Here is a 13,974-nt window from a genome sequence, read left to right as displayed (position 1 = left end):
ATTCAAATATTAGTTACTAGGCTCCTATCTTAGTCTCATATCATTTTGGGGACATGAGTGTTTCCTGAAAATACCAGCTCGTGGGGGAATTTTTCTTTTATCCTTTTAAAATATATGTTTTTATTGATTTTTAGAGAAAGAGGAAGGGAGATATAAACATGGATGGAAGAGAAACATCATTGTTTGGTTGCCTCTTACACACCCCTACCAAAGATTGAGCAATCTGGGCATGTGCCCTGACCTGGAATCAAATCAGCAACCTCTTGGTTCATGGGTTGAAACTCAACCACTGAGCCACACCAGCTCGGCTCTTTTCTCTTTTTAGTGTTTCCTTTTGAAAATACAAGGAAAAAATGTATACACCTACACATATATGTCTATAAGTTCATATATGTGTGTGTGTGTGTGTATATATCCTCTTCTTAGATGTATAGAATATCATACTATATGACCTTGTTTTGTTGTTTCAGAATATATCCAGAAAAAATAAATCATCTTTTAAAATAAACCACTATGTGACAAAAAGTCAAAATAAAGTGACAGAAAGTCAAAATAAAGTGAGAGTGAGAATCCCAGGAGGTAGGCACAGGGGCCTCCTTCCCTTCAGGGGTATCCGTCACACCACAGTGACCCTGTGCTTGTCTTATTATGCTCTGTGGGATTCAGGAGACAGGAGATAGAGTGCACATAAAGCTAGCCCCCAGAGGGTCCCGCCTTCAGAGTAAGGGTGAATGAGAAATGACCGTGGGCAGAGATGAGGACAGTGAGGAAACATCCTTCTGGAACTTGAGCTCTGTACTGAGAGGAAAAAATTATGCTGAATATTCATGACCATAAGATAGTCATCAGAACCATAAGACAACCACCGTGTGGGCTTGTGGCCTGATATGTGCTTTCAGGTGTAGTGGTCTGAAACGCGTGTTCTTTTAAAGCACACACTGTGCATATGAAAACTGGTCACCGTTTAGGCCAAAAAAGGCAAGTTTCAAAGAAATTTCAGAGTATCAGTATCTGACTGATCATAGACTCTGAACAAAATGCAATCAAGTTTGAAATCTGTGATAAAATGAATAAAAATCCTATACATTTGGAAATCTGAAAATATAAGAACTCCTTCTGGGACTCGGGATGGCGTGACCACGCGTACCCGTGGAATGTCAGAACCCGCATCCTGTAACCTTTAGAGTGAGTGTTTGCAGCGGGCCAGCATCACACCGCACCAATCGATGCTGTCATCCAACACGCTATTCTCTGTGACGTGAGGCCATTTTTAGGGCAAACTGAAGGAAGCTCACATTCTTTGACTGCTTGTCATGTGCCAGATACTGTTCTATATACTCTCTGTCTTTCACTGCCCTTCAACATAACTCAGATACGTCAGTTTTTGTGAGCCCTCTCTTTACACTAGGAAACCAAGATTTTGAGAGCTTATAAAATGAAGTGGTGGATTCATTAGGAACAGGTAGATCCAAAATTGGAACCCAGGTCTGTCTGTCTCCACAGCTCGTGCCTTTGACTACACCGTGTTTCTTTCAGCTTCACACAGGTGAGATCACACCTCAAGGTGGTCACCTTAGCATTCTCATCACTAACCATACTTTTATAGGTCAAAGTTAGGTCCATTTAAATTCAATTCCACTCCAAAATAATTAAGCAAGGCTTCTTCCATTCTCAAGTGACAACAAATAAAATAATTAAGCATATCCATAGTCAATCATACAAGACTATATTTATTATGTTACAGAACCACTGACAATCCATTAGCATTGGTAGAAGTTTCCTTTTAAAAAACTATTTGGACTTTTGTCATCATAAAATCACTGAATAATCAAACTCTTGCTGTCTCTCTCTCTCTTTTCTTAATAAAAGGGGACTATAGTCTAGTTATTAGGATTATATTAAAATGAGTATCCACAGGGCAGCTATAAGCACATAGGAGAGACATCCAGCTAATTGCAACTTGAATTTAAAGTTGCCACCTGAGAATAAAATTAGGAAAAACCTCATTTAATCGAGTCTAATAAAATTTAAGTAACTAGAGCATCTGTTGTAGAAGCTCCTGATGCTAGGTGGCTCTGTGTCAATGACTTCCTACATTCGGTGCCTTGGATATAGAATTGGAACAGCTTGACCAGAGTACTACTGTAATAGTGGAAGCAGAAGCCTGATCGAATGAATCAAAGCCTGCAAGAAGGATATGCCAACAGGAGAAAAGTGATGGTCACAGTGGGCAGTAGCTTACGGGTATAAAAGAGCAGAATGTGCCCTCAGCTTTGTCCAGAGAACAGGGTGCGCTGGCCACCCAAGGCAGCATTCTGGTTTACTCAGCAAGTCAATCCCTAGGTTGCAAAAGGAGGCATCAGACTATAGTAATTTGATGATTTAACACAAATATCATCCAATTACTACCTTGATTTCTAGTTCTTCCAGAAATCTCTTGGCTACTCTTTGTCTTCCTCAAAGTTTTTGCCTCTAAGGAGAGCTTATGCAGACTCCAACCTTCCTGATGATCTTTTTATCATTATAAGTTGCTAGAACTATCTTTCTGAGTTCAACTTTATTTAGCATGAATTCATTTACTGAGAGAAGAATTACCTCGAAATAGACTGAAAAAATGGAGGGTCTGGATTTTTGGTGTCTGGATTAGGCTATGACAATTGAATACTGTCTCAGGACACTGGGACACCCATAAATGGCCACCTCACAGCCTCTCAATTGCTATGGAGAGGAACCAAACCATGGCCTCCTGGTTCATATGTCGGTGCTCAACCACTGAGCCATGCCGGCTGGGCTAAAGGGACATCTTGAAGGGAAACTTTTTGGAAGGTTGCGCTGGGCTGGCAGGGCTGCTTGTGAAGTATGGCTGCGCACGCTCCTTCCCCTCACTGCCTCCCATCTCCCCTCCTTGTCCTTCACCTTCCCACGGGTGTCTTGTCTCTGGACACATCTCCCAGAGTCAGAATTATGCCTCAACTCTTCTCCTATATGAAAAGACATGATGAATGAAAGGCCTATCCTGGACTGGCTCTTTGTGATAAAATAAACAAATCGTCAGCATGGCAATTGCACAGGCACAGCTAACAGTTGATAAATGTTGTGTAGGTGGGGAGTCCACTAGCTCCTTCCTTGGGGGAAATGTTCCTTTTGATATTGGCTGATATAACACAGGACACTTTGATCCAGCTAAACAGGTAAGAGTTACCTCAAAACACCCACAGGAAATGCAGTAATTTCAGGACACCTACACACCAAATCATGGTTTCCTTTCTTTTCTTTTCTTCTTCTTCTTTTTTTTTTTTTTTTTTTACAAAGAAGGAGTAGAAGGAGGGGGTGGGGGAGATAAGAGAGAGACAGAGATAGCTACATAGAGAGACAGAGAGAGGTAAGGAGGGAGATAGATAGGCAGAGAAGGAAGAAGAAAAGTGAATAGTATTTATTTTTTCTTTTCTATTTTTTAACCAACAACTAATAATCCATCTTGTTCCTGGTCCCCCAAATAAAAGCATACAAAAGATCCTGATTTGGAGGTCATATTTTTGAGAATAGGAATCACATGTCTATTTTATAGTAGGCCTCACATTATTTATGTCACTGAAGATCAATTCTACCTTTTCTTGATCACATATTTCATTTATGGATATAAATATGGAAGGCAGCTATCTTCATTTTCTGAGATTCTTTTGTGGCCTTTCGCCCAGAAAGAATGGGAACTCTGTAAAATGATACACAGGGCAAGATAATTCTCTACAATTTCCAGGGAACTATGAAAGGAAGATTTTACTCATTGAACCCGGTTGTCTGCATATCTGAGTTGGTGGTCTAAAAGCAAGGCCACCTCTGATAAATTTCATATGTTCATAAACTTGAAATAAACCATTTGGTCAATTATGGAACATATCTGACTTTCTTAGAGGAGAACTTCTTTAAATGTCAGAATTAGATAGTTATTCATGATAATACTGATAAAATGCACAAAAATGGTATTGGTAGAGAGTAAGTGGGAAACTGTCTTTTATGGTAAGGATAGAAGAACATATCTATATTAGTCTCATAGTTTTACTATATTTATTTTTTCATATTAACATAGATAAACTATGTTACTTAAAACCCTATTAGTTTTAACTTACTTTATATTTCATTGTTATTCTCAAAATTTGTTACTTGAAACAAATTTCTTGAAACCCCTGGTTTTGTCTGGGGACCAATGTGCCAACCCAAAAGGATGAATCATAATTCGTTTAAGCCCCCATGGTAACCTCATCCCCTTCTGCTTCCACTTGCTTCCTCAGCGTCCCCTGCTGCTTATTCTAGCCAAGTAACAGTTCTCACCAGGACACCCATGGGAGAGTCTGTTGGCAAGGATTCTAGGAAAGATTCATTTGCCTGATGAAGAGACAAACACTGGGGGAGAGCAATCTAAGAGCTTCTTCTTCCTGCCTTTAACATGGTCATGAAGGATGTGAAGTTTGGTATTTATCAACCCTCCTGAGACTGTAGGTGGCAAGTCTAAGGACAAAAAGCAAATACTCTGGAGACAGAAAAGTGGAAAATGACTAAGTCTCAAGTGATAATACTGAGCAATATCACTCTGAAACTACCTGCTTACAGGCTTCTTGTTTTGTGAGATATTAAATATCTTTATTGCTTGAGTCACGGTTGATTGGATATTCACTCAGCAAATACTGAATTATTTAAACATTGCTCCTGATGCTTGCGCGGCAGCAGCATATCAAATATACAACCTCCCTGGCCTCACAGGCAATGCACCAAGTCAGAGGAAACATACACTACAGAAACAAAAGATTGGCATGTCACGTGCCAGGGAATGACAATATTGTGGAGAGTATAAAGCAAGGCAAGAGGATAGAGGATAATGGAGGATAATTTATATAGGTTGCTCATGGAGGTTTTTCTAAGGGCTAATCATTTGAGCAGAGACTTGAAAGAAATGAAAAAGCGAGCCAGGTGGCTATCTGGGGAGACTGTTATTTATAGGCAAAAGCACCATTAGCTTACATCTCCAATAAGTTTTTATTCATGCTTCAAAACAGAGCTCAAATATCATCATTTCTGGGATGTCTTCCAGGACCTCCCACTCACTAGAATGAATCCCTTCCTCTCGTGGGCTCCTCTATACCTTAACAGGTATTATTATGGTCATCAGGCCCTCTTTTAATTTACTGGTTGACAAAGCTTATAAAGTCACCTTCTCTGGACTGTGAGACTCTAGAAGGACAAGATCAATCCTAGTCACTACTATTTTGGCTCCTAGCATGCAGTACTTGCTACCTAATAGACTTCTCTCCTTAGACTGTTCTGGATATAAATATGAGGTTTTCACTGTAGTGTGATTAATAATGGGCACCTATAATAAAATTTTGTTGAAGGGAGATTATGTTTTGTGCTGAAGAAATTTGTCTTGCAAGCACTGGGAAAGCTGACTACTCTGAGATAGTATGTACAAACTAAGCAGGTCACCTAGGCAGGCAATCTTTGGTTTTCACTTAGGAGAGAAAAATATATAAGATGGCTGAGAAGCAACCTGGTTCCCTATCAGGTACATCTGTCTGCCTATAGATCCTGAATGAATCCTCATCTGTAAACCTTCCTCTTGGGCAACTCTCACACTCATTTCAGTGCAGAGGAAAGCATATCGTTGGCTCAACTCTAAATGAACTGGGCTTGCCATAAAATACAACTTAGCAGATATTGTATTTTTAACGTCAAAGGTGAATAGAAAGAAAAAAGGGCATGTGAAGAAACTGAAAACATCAGCGAAGTCTTAAAGAAAATGAAAAAAAAAAATTATTATAGGCACCTGTGTGAAAATATAATAAAGAGAGGATCAGCGGATAGTAAGTGTATTTTTGTTTGTTTGTTAATCCTCACCTAAGGATATATTTTCCATTGATCCTTAGAGAGAGTGGAAAGGAGTTAGGGAGTTAGGGGGAGAAAGATAGAGACAGAGAGAGAGAGAGAGAGACATTGATGTGAGAGAGTCACATTGGTTGGTTGCCTCCCCAGGTAAGTGCTCTTGACCTGGAATCGAACCCATGACCCTTCTGTGAATAGGCCAGCACACTAACCACTGAATACACCAGCCAGGGCTATTAAGTGTACTTTTAAATTAAATCCAGAGTTTTCAAAATAAAGTAAACAATGTATTTTTTTAAAAATGTCACCCTCAATAGCAAAACAGGAGGAAAGGCATTTGCTTTTATTTATAATCTCAAATAGAATCAAATTCCCTTCCCTGTGTTGGCAGACATTAATATTAATAATTAATATTTTAATATGTTTGCTTTCCATTTAAATAAAACTCTTTTAAAATCAGAAATAAAACTAATGTCTTTTAAATTGTAGGGGTATAATGATAAAACCTACAGCCAACATCATACTCAATGGGCAAAAACTAAACTCATTTCCCCTAAGAACAGGAACAAGACAGGGATGTTCACTTTCACCACTCCTGCTCGACATAGTACTGGAAGTGCTAGCCATAGCAATCAGACAAGAAGAAGAAATAAAAGGCATCCAAATTGAAAACAAAGAAGTAAAACTGTCCTTATTCGCAGATGACATGATACTATACATAGAAAACCCCAAAGACTCCATCAAAAACTCCTAGACCTAATAAATGAATTCAGCAATGTAGCAGGATAAAAAATTAACACCCAGAAATCTATGGCCTTTTTATACCAATAATGAATTCACAGAAAGAGAAACGAAAAAAAAAAATCCCATTTACCATTGCACCAAAAAAATTAAGATACCTAGGAATAAACTTAATTAAGGACGTAAAAGACCTGTACTCAGAAAACTATAGGACATTGAAAAAAGAGATAGAGGAAGACATAATCAAATGGAAGAACATACCATGTTCATGGATTGGTAGAATCAACATCATTTAAATGTCCATACTACCCAAAGCAATCTACAGATTCAATGCAATCCCCATTAAAATACCAATGGCATATTTCAAAGATCTAGAAGAAACTCTCCAAAAATTCATCTGGAATAAAAAAAGATCCCAAATAGCCACAGCAATCCTGAGAAAGAACAAAGTTGGAGGGATCACAATACCAGATATCAAGCTATAATACTAAGCCACAGTTCTCAAAACTGCCTGGTACTGGCACAAGAACAGACATATAGACCAATGGAACACAACAGAGAACCCAGAAATCGACCCAAGCCATTATGCTCAATTAATATTTGACAAAGAAGGCAAGAGCATACAATGGAGTCAAGACAGTCTCTTCAATAAATGGTGCTGGGAAATTTGGTCAGATACATGGAAAAAAATGAAACTAGATCACCAACTTACACCAAACACAAATGGCTAAAGGGCTTAAATGTAAGATGGGAAACCATAAAAATCCTACAAGACTCCATAGGTAGCAAAATAGCAGACATATGTCATAGCAATATCTTTACCAACACAGCTCCTAGGGCAATGGAGACTAAGGAGAAAATAAACAAATGGGACTACATCAAAATAAAAAGCTTCTGCACAGCAAAGAGATCATCAACAAAACAACAAGAAAGCCCACTGCATGGGAGAACATATTTGCGAATGATATTTCAGATAAGGGTTTAATCTCCAAAATTTACAGAGAACTCATAGAACTTAACAAAAGGAAGATAAACGATCCAATCAAGAAATATTTTTTAAAAGATAATTCCCAGATACATTTTCTTTGAGTTTTCATTTGAGGTTTCAAATTCTATTTTTCATGTTTCCTAAGGAAGCAGGTACCATACATACAGTTTCCATCACAAGAATAAAAATAAGTTTTAAAGGATTGTAGAATAGATCAGTACATATAAAGTATTCACTACATCTTTAGAAGAACATGATTATAACACCAGCAATGGTTTAGAAAGACCAGATTTCTAAAAAGTTCATCCTGGTACATGCTGGTTTGTTCCTTATGCATTAGATTAGATGCTCTCACAGGTTAGAACATATTCAAACTTCCAGGACCACTCTGGACCCCCTTCCTCTTTGTTAAGGGAGGGGCATCCTCTCATCTTCACCATGAGAGGGTCAAGGTTAGTTTAGCAGCGGCCAGCATCTGGTCTAGAGCAACCAAATAGCACCAGGGACAAAGGTGTACTGGGGAGGTGATGAGATTGGATTCTGTGTATTACGCAAACTGAGCAGCTGCAACTGAATGGGATTCATAGATTTGAATTAATGGAAAACATACAACTGTTCTTTGTCATCGAAAGGGCTTCTTTGGATTGCAATTGGAGACACATGTAGGATCTTTAAGAGAGGCAATTTTATATTCATCATATTTTTTTTTTTGCTGCTCTTCCTCTCTTTCTTCCTCTTTTTTTTTGTTTTTGTTTTTGGTTGAAACCTTAGCCTATTTCTTAACTAGAAGAGTATCTGCCAGCAGAAAAGTCAACAAACTCATAGGAGACAAATAACATTCTTAGTTTGATTGCTCTAATAAGCTTCAGTGCTTCCAGACCACATAATGTCATAGAATTGTTTGTAATGCTCTTTTAAAAGGGTGACAGGGTTCAGAAATAAACTGCACGTGGTAAGAAGAGTCTCCCATGGGTTATGCCTGCAAAGTGAGTGGCGAGGCTTTGGGAGCGGAGGTGGTTTCCGGCCATTAGCGTTACTAACCAGGCCGGCTTAGCATTTATGGGAATCTACTCAGAGCAGGATGACACAGGCAACCTTCACTAAGCCACCCTGCTTGATTTCCTCAAGGTCATGCTGAAACAAACTTTCCTCCAATCATCTTTGATTGGAACGTTTCATTATTTTTATACATCCTTGAGATAGAGAGGGGCCAGGCAGTAGATGCATTAGGTCCGTGGGTCACACAATCACATTGAGTGCTTTGTGCCCGCATAAAGCAATTACTGTCAACTCTCAATTAACCTCGTTATTGGAGGAAGCATTAATGTAGAAAATACAAATCCTAGATAACCTACCCGTGTCTTTCTTACTGCCATAGTTGCAGCTGAAGGGAGAGACAGATAATAGAAGCGCCAGGGGGAGCTTGGGGTTGAGAGGTCTCTTCAGGAAACTGTGAGCAGAGGTGATAAATTCAGCTGCCACTATGCCCTCTGTTTATGCCAGCTGCCCTTCTGCACGGCACCAGGAAGCAAAAATAACATTGCTTTCCCCGCAACTTCTGGCTGCGAAACAAAAGGCGTTGGGCAGGGGACGCCAGCAGAAAGCGGCAGGGAAGGCACACGGAGAGGCTGGCAGTCACCTGGCAATCGGAGCCCAGAGGCCTGGAGGCACCACAGGCGGGTTCGCAGCCACTCTGCACCTTCCTCCATAGGCAGCTCCATTCCCAAGGCTCCTGGGGACAGTGCTTGGGTGTTTTGCCTTTAGGATTTTGACTGTGTCAACCCAATGTGGTAAAATGTGTCTAATTGCCAGTATTATAATTAATCATTTATATTTGTTCATGTGATAAGCATTCTTTCACTACAGATTCCTACACAAATAACTGCATGTCCCGAAGGTCCTGGGTGTTAGTACTATTCCCATCATTCTCAGGTAAGAAACCCTTTAGGTTGGCACCTCATCCAGGCCAGGAGCCACAGGAGGGGTGAAGATGACGCCTCTTCAAGTGATCCCTCATGGCATTGCTCCAGGAAGGGGTGACATTTCAACAAGAGGAAATATTAAGTGATAAAGATAAAACTACAGTGGGCTTCAAGGACCCACTGAGCAGGTGAGAGCTCTGGGAGAAAGAGAGAAGGGGCATGGGACTAAGGTCACAGCAAAGACAAGGGAAAGAGAGCTGGAAAAGAGCCTTGGGGGAAGGAAGGCCAAAAAATTATAAAATTAAATGTTTTGATGAAGAAAATATTTTGGGTGTGTTAAAAAAGAGACAACAGACTCAAAATGGCCTTATTTATACTAGGCCCCATGTCAGCAAACCACGATTTAATACTTACGCTAGCTGCAGTTTCAGCTTACCAGGAACATAACTTTTAACCAGGTAACATGGCATGGATAGGTTAGCATTAGTGAGATAATCCAGCCCATAGTCCCTTCTGTTCCCCTTAGGAGAGCAATCTTGCCTGAAAAAACACATTCTTTTCTAATAATTTCCTTTTCCACCCCCCTTTCTGCCTTTAAAAAACCTTTCCTTGTCTATAGCTCTGTGGGTTTCTTTTATTTGCTAGATGGGATGCTGTCCAATTCATGAATCACTGAATAAACCCAATCTGATCCCTAACATCACTAGGTTAAATTTTTGTTATTTAACAGGTTAAAAGTATATAAAAAGCCAAATTCATCTCCTCTGTGAATACGAATTTGCAATTAATGGAATCAAGGAAGAAGCCATTGGCCAGTTTTTGCCTCAAAATGAATTTGTGTATGTTAGAGTGAGAAATCTGGTAGAAATTGGATAAGTAGGTACAAAAAGTCAAGTGAAAGAGTAAGAGAGAAACAGTGGAAAAATATAAGGAGATTTCTGGAGACTACTGGCCAGGATTCTTCTTAATATTAGGGGGAAAGAGAGAGATGAAGGGAGAAAAGAGAGGGGAGAAATAAATATAACAGGAACTTAAGGCTAGTGACTATAAAATGGGAAGGGTCTCATAATAGCAGGGAAGATTATGAATATATAAATCTTGACTACAAAATGTCAGCAGGCAAGAAAAAAATAACAGAGAAATGAGTGAAGCTGCACCTCTCTGATTGATTACTTAGTCTGTGAATTTTTCTAAGAAGCTCAACAGCTAGGGAAGGTGAATTCAGATGTAATGAAAATGTGATGTTATGACTTCTGGTTAAAATAGGAAGGAGGTTGCTGAAACCGGTTTGGCTCAGTGGATAGAGCGTCGGCCTGCGCACTGAAAGGTCCCAGGTTCGATTCCGGTCAAGGGCATGTACCTTGGTTGCGGGCACATCCCCAGTGGGGAGTGTGCAGGAGGCAGCTGGTCGATGTTTCTCTCTCATCGATGTTTCTAACTCTCTATCTCTCTCCTTTCCTCTCTGTAAAAACTCAATAAAATATATTTTTTAAAAAAAAAGGAAGGAGGAAATCAAAGGTATTATTGCTTCTCTTTCCTCTTGCAAGACACAAAGACAACAATAAAAATGGTGAAACATAGAGGATAATATCAGATGTAATCAAACAAGCAAGCAAATAGAAAGTCCCCCATTCTTTGTACCAACCATGAAGCTTACATGGACCAAATTCAAGAAGGACACTGAAAGCAGCAGAACATCTCAAGTGTCAAATAGGTGCAAAAAGTTTCTGGCCAATGTGATGTCAAAATGTCTAAAGAGCATATGTAATGAGCCTTTAAGGAGAGTGGTGAGACTCAACAGTTGAAGCCCTAGAGACATGGTTTGACATATAACAGAAGGAGAGGCAGACGCTAACAGAAAACATGTTAATATTGTATTCCTATTTACTTTTGTATTGTGTTTTTATTGTATTCCTTCTAACCAAGGAAGAATTCCAGAGGCAATGGCATGTCTTTAGAAAGACCAAGGGAGTAAGGGATAAAAAGAAGCCAAAAAAGTACACAGATTTAAGTTTTCTAGATAATTCTTCCATGCAGGAAGTATATATTTTTAAACCTTATGCCAATGGCAATTTTCTCTCAGGTGAGTATTTTGATGCAAAGCATTGGAATTTTATAAGGCAAGTCCAAAGAAGGAAATACTAAATAATACATAAAATACTGAACTGTTAAGCAACAGAAGTTGAGAGATTTGCTAGATGGCACCAATCTGAGCACCCACTTAGGTGTGCAGGGGATAAGGATGAGGGAATGAGAAAAAGAGTGTGACCAGATTATAATACGTTCCTTGTGTTGTTGTCAAGAGCTACGGGATATTTTACACAAGAACATAACAACTCAGTACATCAAAAAAGCAAGTCAGTGATAGTCTGGACACTTACTAATGGGTCTTAGAGCCAGAACGTAGAGGCTTCCACCAGCTATTTGTATAGATCTGAAAAAATGTGCAGAAGAGTCATTGGAAGGATTTAAAAACAACTTTCTGACTTTGACTCACTGAACCTTGGATGTGGTACATGTGCTATCCCTGGCCACATGGGTGTCTGCTATTCCCAGAAGTCAGCTGGCAAATGAAAGATCTGAATTTAAATTAGGTAATAGACTTTTACTTGACTCACAATTTGAGGTTTATGAGTACTCTCATTCTTCTCCTGGGTATACATGGGTAAAAAACATCTATAGAATCTTTTGGGTCCCTGGCCCTTTAAAGAAACTTGGTTTATGTTTCCAACAGACTCAAACATGTTCAGGACAGACCCAAACATTAAGCAACATTTATTTAGGAGATATTAGCTAATAGCACAGCTGGATAACTGAAGAAGTATGAGTTAATGATGATTTCATCTTTCTCATGTTCAAAAATACTAGAATGATCACAGACCCAAGGACCACACACTTGAAATTTAGGCAGCTTAAGAAATTGTGGAAGTGCATTCCCCCCCAAAATATTCATATGCTTAAGTCCTGACCTCATAGTACCTCAGACTGTATTTAGAGGTAAGGCCTTTAAAGAGGAAATTAAGATTAAATGAGGTCTCCCATCCAAGTACTAACCAGGCCCAACCCTGCTTAGCTTCGGAGTCAGACACTGTGGGGGGGGGGAGGGGGGTGAGGGCATGTGCCTTGTGCCGGGGGCTGGGGGGGGGGGCGGGGGAGGTCAATAAGGGGAAAAGGATACATATGTACTACTATTTATAATACTTTAAACAATAAAAATAAATAAATAAAAATTTTTAAAAAGATTAAATGAGGTCAGTGGGGGACCCTAATCCAATATGTGTCTGTATAAGAAGAGGAGAGTATGACATAGATAAATAGAGGGAAGACCGTGTGAAAACATATGGAGAAGTAGTCCACTTATAAGCCAAGGAGAGAGGCATCAGAAGAAATCAACCTTGCCAACACTTTGATCTCAGACTTCTAGCCTCCAGAATCAGGAGAAATAAATTCTGTTGTTTAAGCCACCCAATCTGTGGTGCTTGGTGATGGCAGTTATAGCAAACTAATATTTCAATCTCCTATAATGAACCCCCTTTTTTTCTTAGGAGTCTGAAGTGAAACCCAAGTTGCTTTTGTGAATAAATGGATTCTACATCATACTCACAACCCCAACAGGAAAGGCCAACACAGCTAGCATCCAGTCCCGAAGAGAGATGAGCTTCTTGAGTTGCCGCTCTTGTTCTTGGTTCCCACTTCCTCTAGTCAGAAGACTGGAAAGATCAGTCAGCACACAGATGCCAAAAAAGACAGCCTGTATAACCTGGAGGAGACAATAGCTGTTGTTAGTCCATTAGCTTTACAGAGACCCAGGCTGTACAACAGCAAATAAGCTACACGTTTGCAAAACAACACATGATAAGAGAGGATCAGAAGCACATTTAAAGAGCTGGCCATAAACATAACAAAAGAAAAAGAAAGCTGAGAAAATTCATCTTACAACATCACTTCCATTTTTGCTCGCCTAAGGACAAATGTAAAACATGCATGCACACACACAGTTCAACAGAAAGCAACATCAATTATCAAAATGACATGTCCATTAATTTAAAATATAACACCTGTGGTCTAGTTATATCGACTAGTGAGGTTTAACAAACATCTAAGATGTGCAAAGAAAAGGATCAGGGTATTCTGAATAATAAATGAGACAACTCAGTCTGACTGTGAAGAAACCTTCCTATGCTTTAATCTGTTAGACTTAGAATTTTTTATCAACTGGAGTGGTAGAAAGCGTCTAGTCTATGAGTCATAGATACATCAATTGAATGCACCAATCAAGACTGGTGTAGAGCAAATTTTTGTTGTCAAGCTTGAAGTAGATGACTTCCTTCTCAGGTTTTCAGTTTTTATGAACTAACATCTTTACAAACACTGTAAACTTAGATACAACATTGTCCCCAAATAAAGTAACCAACTCTACTTTCTCAAATAAATTACAACCTGAATTAC

General features: G+C 39.3%; 1 protein-coding gene across 10 annotated transcripts in view; it reads right to left on the bottom strand.

Moving 5' to 3' along the window:
- AIG1 (androgen induced 1) overlaps positions 1–13,974 on the bottom strand; it is a 192,495-nt gene that overhangs the window by 138,526 nt on the left and 39,995 nt on the right. For all 10 annotated transcript variants that reach the window (XM_036317648.1, XM_036317644.1, XM_036317645.1 and 7 more), the window contains exon 2: positions 13,130–13,285. In XM_036317648.1, the coding sequence (XP_036173541.1) occupies positions 13,130–13,285 (156 nt within the window). The remainder of the gene's footprint in view (positions 1–13,129; positions 13,286–13,974) is intronic.

The sequence above is a fragment of the Myotis myotis genome, unplaced genomic scaffold (genome assembly GCF_014108235.1).
Source record: "Myotis myotis isolate mMyoMyo1 unplaced genomic scaffold, mMyoMyo1.p scaffold_m19_p_7, whole genome shotgun sequence".
Classification (NCBI taxonomy): Eukaryota; Metazoa; Chordata; class Mammalia; order Chiroptera; family Vespertilionidae; genus Myotis; species Myotis myotis.
Note: the sequence above shows the minus strand (reverse complement) of the source record. Positions and strands in the feature narration are given on the sequence as shown.